This window comes from Vidua chalybeata, chromosome 3 (assembly GCF_026979565.1).
Source record: "Vidua chalybeata isolate OUT-0048 chromosome 3, bVidCha1 merged haplotype, whole genome shotgun sequence".
Classification (NCBI taxonomy): Eukaryota; Metazoa; Chordata; class Aves; order Passeriformes; family Viduidae; genus Vidua; species Vidua chalybeata.
The window spans coordinates 5,065,722-5,072,795 of record NC_071532.1 but is presented as its reverse complement, the minus strand read 5'-3'; the positions used below and the strand labels follow the sequence as shown (position 1 = coordinate 5,072,795).

Sequence of the window (7,074 nt, the reverse complement as noted above, 5' to 3'; positions counted from 1 at the left end):
AATGGCTTTTTAATTACATGATTGTGCCCTGGGTTTTTCACAGGGCTATAACTCTCCCCATATTCTGCTTCTGTAGTAACCAACTGCTAAATGCCACGCTCCCCACTTCAGGCACATCAGTGTTCCCGCTGATCACAGAAATTTTTGGCATGAAAAATTTTGAGGATGTTAGAGGTCTGTGCAATCTCAGCATCATTTGGGGGAAAAAAAAGACATAGGATGGGTGGAACTGTGTCAAATCATTACATCTGGTCTTTTATTGTACAGCAGCTGAGGACGTTCCTGCCATTTCCTTGCCCCCAACTGCTTACTCCTGCCCTGACACTTCCTTTAGCTGCCAGCTCAGATTTGCCAAGATGTTCATCATGCCATTCTGCAAGATGGATCCTTGAATAACTTTCCAAAAGAAAGAGGTATTGGGGAGTATTATTAGCTGGGACCATTTAGCAGATCCAGCAGTGTCACTCCTCAGCGGGGGATGCATTAGCACAGCCAAGGGGGTGACAAACCGTGCTTTGCAAAGGAATGGGTGGGAAGGGGGTGGGGGGGAAGGCAGCATTGCCACCCAAAAGAGCATCCACAATCTGCCAAAGGGAGGGCAGCAGGCTTGCACTCTCACACATTATCTGGTGTTATGGCCAAACCTCTAGCAGTGACAGGAACATTTCTGTAATATTGTGCCACAAAGCTGCAGATTCTGGTACCGCCTCTGAAGGACATGCCGCTTCTCCCTGAGGAGAAGACCTCAAAGCTTTCATCAGCTCCTGCTTCCATCTCATTACTAGCAGTCCACAGATTTCTCTCCGAGTTTCCACTTCTGTTCCTGAAAAGAAAATTTACAGCACTTAGAAACTGAAACCCAGCGGAGCAGAAACACAATTTCCACGCCAAAATCTGAAGGCCCCTTCAAGACTAAATCCCATAGACTGGACTTGAAAGTTAAATCAGTATGTGACTCCCTTAGGAACTGCAGCCATATTGAGACTGAATATCCCAATGCAGTGAGAGCAGACGTGGCACATCTCCCTACCTGCAGTGGGATAGGGATGCTGCGGTGGAGGGGCCTGCAAAAGCTGGAAGCCAAGGTGATGTGCTTAGGTGGTACAGACACATTTCTTCTCCCAGGATTGCCTGATCACAGAGGACCTGATGGGGGAAGCAAAACCAAAACTCACAGCTAGTTACTGAACTTCATGGGCCAAACTATCTTTTCGACAGTCAGCTCCTGTTCCCCTTCCTCTGTGGACCAAGCAAGTCCTGAGGGCAGATGTCATGGTGTAGCTGTGAACACAACACAAGTTGGCAGAGTGTTTACAATTATGGCACTGTTCATTGCAGATATAAAAACATTTGAACTGATCTACGAGAAAAGCTGTACGATGTTACCAGCATGGACCGCACAGCAATTCTGAATGTGGCTCTAAGGGGAGATTTGAGCTCTCGTAGAGGGCAAGGTGGGGTGGGAAGAACAAAAGGGTGGTAAGAAAACAGCACCTGAGCCTCGGGACATGCTGCTGTGGGGGTGACATTAGCTCCCTGGGCTTCTTCTACTGACCAGCTGCCAGACCACTCACTGGGCACACGGCATAACGGTATGGAAACGCTTCCTATGGAGCTCATCAGCCACGATGAGGAGTTGCACCGAGCCAGGCTGCCCTGGGCCAAACCAAACCAAGCTGAGCCAGGCTGGGCTGAACCCAGCCAGGCTGGGAGAAGTCAGGCTGAGGTGAGCCAAGATGTCCAGAGAAGGGCAACAAAGTTGATGAAGGGTCTGGAGCACAAGTCTTATGAGGAGTGCCTGAGAAAAGGAGGCTCAGGGGTGACCTTATCACTCTCTACAACTACCTGAAAGGAGCATCTGGCAAGGTTGGGGTTGGCCTCTTCTCCAGGTCAACCAGTGACAGGATAAGAAGACACACTCTTATGGTGCACCAGGAGAGTTTCAGGTTGGACATTAGGAGGAATTTCTTCACAGAAAGGGTCATTAGACGTTGGAATGGTCTGCCTGGGGAGGTGGTGGAGTCACTGCCCCCAGAGGTGTTTAAGGGAAGACGGGACGTGGCACGGTCTGACTGACCCGGTGCTCGGTCATAGGTTGGACTCGACGATATCAGAGGACTTTTCCAACCTAATCGATTCTGTGATTTTTAAGCGCGGTCTGGCAGGGCTGAGCTAGGTCTTGCTGGGTCCGGCTGCGCAGGGCTGAGCGGGGCCGGGTGAGGCTGAACCCGGCGAGCCGAGCCGGGCCGGGCCGGGCCGGGCCGTACGGCACAAGCCGCAGCCGGGCGGGCCCCGTCGCTCCGGCCCGGCCGAGAGCAGCGCCGGGCGGGGCGCGGGGGCTGCGGCGCGGGGGGCGGCGCCAGCGGGCGGAGGCGAACGCGGCGGGACCGCACCCCGGGCGCTGCGCTGCGCCGCGGGGGCTCGGGGGGCCGGGCCGGGGCGGCGCCACTGCCGGCCGCGTCTCCTCCTTCCCCGCCGCCGCCGCTGCGGCTCCCTCCCTCCTCCCGCCCGGGTCCGGCGCTGCCCTGCCCGCTCCCGGCGGCCGCGGCAGCGCCGCCGCTTCCTGCCGGGGCTCCCCGCTCCTTCCCTCCCCGCCCGCTCCGCCGCCCCCCGCGGCGCCCCGCCATGGCGTGATCGCGGCCATGGGGCTGGCCCGGCGCCGCCGCCTGCCCCCGGGCGCTGCGCCGCTCCCCCGGGCCCGGACCCCGCGCCGCCGCCGCCGCCGCCGCGCCCCGCCGCGCCCCCGCGGCGCGCTGACCGCCGCCTCTCCTCCTCCTCCTCCGCCCCCGGCCGCCGCCGCCCGGCGACGAGCGCGGCCGTAGTCCCCCCTTCTCCCCCCCTCCCGCCGCCGCCCGCGCTCCCGCGCCGTCGGGCCCGGCGCGGCCGCCAGCCCCGGCCCGCCGCGGCGCGGCCTCCCTCGCCATGTGAAGCTCGGGAAGATGCGGAGGCGCAGCCCGGCCGCCCGCGGCGAGGGATGAGCCTAGACGGGGAGAAGATGACCGAGGAAGCCTACCCTGACGAGTGAGCGGGGCCGGGGGCGGCGGGCGGGTGGGGGGCACGGAGCAGGGGGCAGTCTTTGTTGCTGCGGCGGGAGCCGGTGCGGGTCGCTCACCCCCGTACCCCGTGCACGTAGGGACAGACGGACCGTCCGCGGGCGGACAGAGGGACGCGGACACGCGCGTTCGTGTGCGCGCCGCCCGCCCGCGCATCCGCCATTTCGCGCTCCCCCCGGGCCGCGCTCATTTGCATACGGCCCTTTCATTCATAAAAACCCCCGGGAGGGCGGCGCGGCCCCGCCGGGGTGCGGGGCCCCGGGGCACCGCAGGGAGGGGGCGCAGCCCCGCGCCGCCGCCGCTCCCCGCCCCAGCCGAGGGGCTCGGGGCGCCCGGCGGGGGCGGTCGGAGGCGGAAGCGGCGGGGAAGGGAGGGGGGAGCGGTGCGCGCCCCCGCCGCGCAGCCCCGGGCCTGGGGGGGTCGGGAAGCGGAGCTGGGGAGGGGGGGGACACACGACGTCGCGGATCCCCGCCCCGGCCGCCGCCGTTTTGTGAATAGGAGGGCGGCCGCCGCCGCCGTCACATGACGCCGCATTCATAAACCCGGTCACCGGCGGCCTCCCCATTCACCGTCACCCCCCGCCGCCCACCCCCGCTCCGCAGCCCTGCCGCCGCCTCCCCGCTAATAAACCCCCCGAGAGGCCGCACCGAGCCTTTCAAAATGCCCGACGGTGCCCTTTTCCCTTTTTTTTTTTTTTTTTTTTTTTTTTTAATGCTTTCTTCCCCAAAATAAAACCTGAAGCTACTGCAGAGGAATGGCAGGAAGGGCTCTTCCACGCCGTGCTGGCCCAAGGGCTGTTCCTGGCTATCTCCTTCGGGGTTTTGACAGTCAAGAGGAATGACTCACTGGCGTGCAGGACTGGGTTGGTGCCAAGCGCCATAGGATGTACCGTGCTTTAAAACGACTCCTTGCAGGGCTTATAGAGCAGCGTCAAAATTGTGCAATTTTCTGGCTCGGTATTGAGGTCCGAAAAAATCATAATCGGTGGCATGTGCCGCGCCTGCACCTTCATCATGGTAAACTTATTTTAGGGTGATTTACTGGAGAAATACGAGTGGCGAAGGAAATGGCTTCTGCCCCCAATGTGTGTGTTGAGAGGAATTGTTATTTTGGCAGCTCTTAATGAAGAGACTATAAATACGTGTTTATATGTAGCTTCTAAAATCGTGGTTATTTTGAAGTTGGTAAGGTTCTTGCAACAACAACAAGAGAAAGAAAAACCAAAACAAGCAAAAAAAAAAAACAAACCAAAAAAAAACCCAAAAAAGAAGTAGTTGCATGCAGATTGCTATGACCTAACAGGCTGGAAAAACCTGGCCAACTCATTTCCAATAAAAACCTGGTTCTTAATTTGGTTTGTTTGGGTTTTTTTTTAAACTTTGTAAATTGGACAAGAGGAAGAGAAGTGGGTCCCTGTGTCTGGGTTTGAGAACGCGGGGCCAAACCTAACCCAAATCACTGGACAAAAATCTGGCGCTCACCAGCCTTCATCTTGAGGCAAGATACTGCTCCAAATGTGTTTTCCTGCAGGGCCCAGTGCAGAGGTGAGTGTTGGTGTAAAACACTGAGCACTTGGCTCTGATGGTTAGGTGGGGGATTTTTTTTCCCCTAACTGTAGGCTGCAGTTTGTTTTGGGTGTGAATTCTTCCATGTGCTGCTGCACTGCCATGCTGACAGAGGCTTCAGCTAATGCTTTTCATGTGCGTGGAAGCTCTTGGGTTATGCCACCTCTCCTGGGGTCACCTGTCAAGCCAGCAGCACTGTGTGCTTTGGTCCCTTGGAGGTTGGGAGTGCTGCTGACCGCAGGGTACCCAACCCATTCCCGGGCCACTGAAAGCTTTTTTGTTGGGCTTTGGATGTGTTGACTTTCAGGGTCAGTGATGCCTCGTGGTCCTTACCTCAGTGCACATCCCAAGTGGCTCTCCTGGAGGCCGTAGTTGGGCTGTCAGAGCTTAGTGCAGGCCTTGGCTTTGTAGGGCACGACGAGGTGTTTTAGGTAAGCCATGGTTTCCTCTGTAAGCTCCTCACTTCCAGCCTTGCATTGATTGATAGCGTTGCTGAAGTCGGTGACTCATGGGTTGTTTTTTCATTTCAGTGGTGGGTGAAGTGATTTGATTTTTTTTTTTTCTCCAATATATATGGTGTTAAAAGAAATAAGGACAGGCTCTCCTGATAAGTTTTCTCAAGCTGTCAGAACAATGGTAGTATAGCACGCTATTTGCCCTAGATATCTGGCTTTAATTTGCATAGCTATTCTTGTTTCACTGAGTGCACTGTGAGCAAATGTTAACAGCCAGATTACAAAAAAAAAAGGACCACTGTCAGGATGCCTTTTAAAATAACCCTCTTCAAGTAAATAACAACTTTTTTTTTCCTTTTTTTTTTTAGTAGTTTCTTGAGAACAGCTCAATTACACTTAGAGTTTTGAGTCAATTTATAAAAGCGAGAAGGGAAACAAACAGGGTTTAGGATGCTGGAAACTCATCGGTCCCTTCAGAACTGCACCATTTCGGATCGATACTTAGAGGTCAGTTTGTCATTGCCAAGCGAGCGCCTCTTCCTGCATCTCAGCCTTTACTTCTGCTTCCCTGCTCGCCCCTCACTCAGCCCGTGCTGCCTCGCACGTTGCAGGGTGGGGGCAGATCGGGGATGCCAGGTCATAAATCAGAGGCTGCGGGGCTGGACCTGAGCGCTGGGGGGACTTCGGGCAGCGCCGCACCCAGAAGATGCGGGCGACCTTACACCGAAAGCATCCTGGATGGGCTGCCCGTGGCTTTTCAGCCTGTGAGGAGGAGAATGGAGCTGAGCCCTCGCAGTGATTCGGTTATGCCCGGAGGCTGCCGCCTGCTCGTTCCGATGCATGGTTCCAAGAAAGTCACAGGAAGTAATTAAATGGAAAAGGTCAGAGAACGAGGAAGTGTTGGTGCGCAGCCTTGCGCTGCTCGGGATGGAGCCGCGATGCCCTGGCCGGGCTGTGTCCCGGGAGTGTCCCCGTCTCTGCAGCGCACGCCTGGTTTACTCCAGTGAGCCGGGAGCGCTCCTCCAAGCCAAGTGTTTGCGAGTGGGACCGGTCCCCCGGAGGTTTTGAACGAGCTGGGTTAAGTGGCATATGTGTAGGGTTGCTGTGGTGGTGTCCGGGACAGCAAAATGTGGTGTGAGATCACTCCGATGTGTTTTTCCAGTCTAAGGAAAGGAAATTAGATTTAACTGGCTCTTGCTGGTTCTTTTGACCGTCCCAAAGTCTCATTTACCCAACATCTGAGCGGACACCAGCGATGTTTGCTCTGAATACTGAATCCATCAGTATTGCAGTTTGCCCTTTGTGCTGAAAAATATTATTTCCACCCCACCCCCCTTCATTTTCATTCAATTTTTGCCCCATTCTGATGATTTTTCTATAGGTATTAAAAGCAGCTCATTCAGCTAAATTATTTTGCTGCAAGTTTCAGCCAGGGAGGAAGGCATGGGACACACTGTGTGTTATGACATTATCGCTCGCAAATAGGACAGGAAATGAAGGGTTGCCAAAATATAACTGTTTATTTCTTGGCCTGAAAACATGCCTGTTTAAAATATGACATGTAAGTAGCTGCTTTGTTCGGTCTCTGGGAGAAGTTGTTGTTTATAAGGGAATAATAGATCTGTCAGATGAAGAAGAGGGGGGAAAGAATGAAGGGATTTGCCCTTTCTACTCTTTCTACTTCTGTTTTGGAAATGCCTTGAAAAGAAGTTGTAGGTGGAAGATGTATGGAGAGGGACAGCTGGAAGGGAAGAGGGTTGCCACAAGAGGAAGGGAGCTGGATTTTTAATTTCTCAGGACATTAGACCCTGCTGTCGCCCCGTGCAGCCCATGGATAACCCAGATGCAGCACAGAAAAGGAGGAACCAAACCAGAAAGTGAGATTTTTTTTGGTGCAGCTCCCCTCCTTGAGGAGTACGGCAGGACAGTGTTTGAGTGTGGTGCAGATGCTGCATGGAATCATCTTTGACCTGTTTTTGCAGCCTGTTTTTTTATCTCACT

At 55.3% G+C, this 7,074-nt stretch overlaps 1 protein-coding gene and 1 long non-coding RNA gene across 3 annotated transcripts in view; one reads left to right on the top strand and one right to left on the bottom strand.

Annotated features, from left to right (window-relative positions):
* Positions 1-230: 230 nt before the first annotated feature.
* On the bottom strand, positions 231-3,309 carry LOC128785012 (uncharacterized). Of its 2 annotated transcripts, none has more exons than XR_008429727.1 (3): positions 3,014-3,309; positions 1,031-1,146; positions 231-823 (listed from the first exon to the last, which is right to left on the bottom strand). It is a non-coding gene; the product is annotated as an uncharacterized LOC128785012 (long non-coding RNA). The 2 variants fall into 2 exon arrangements; XR_008429728.1 differs by lacking the exon at positions 3,014-3,309 and adding an exon at positions 1,846-2,201.
* Positions 2,842-7,074, top strand: part of SPRED2 (sprouty related EVH1 domain containing 2) — a 59,370-nt gene continuing 55,137 nt past the window's right edge. The window contains exon 1 of the mRNA XM_053937069.1: positions 2,842-3,021. Coding sequence (XP_053793044.1) covers positions 2,975-3,021 — 47 coding nt within the window. The 5' untranslated portion in view covers positions 2,842-2,974. The remainder of the gene's footprint in view (positions 3,022-7,074) is intronic.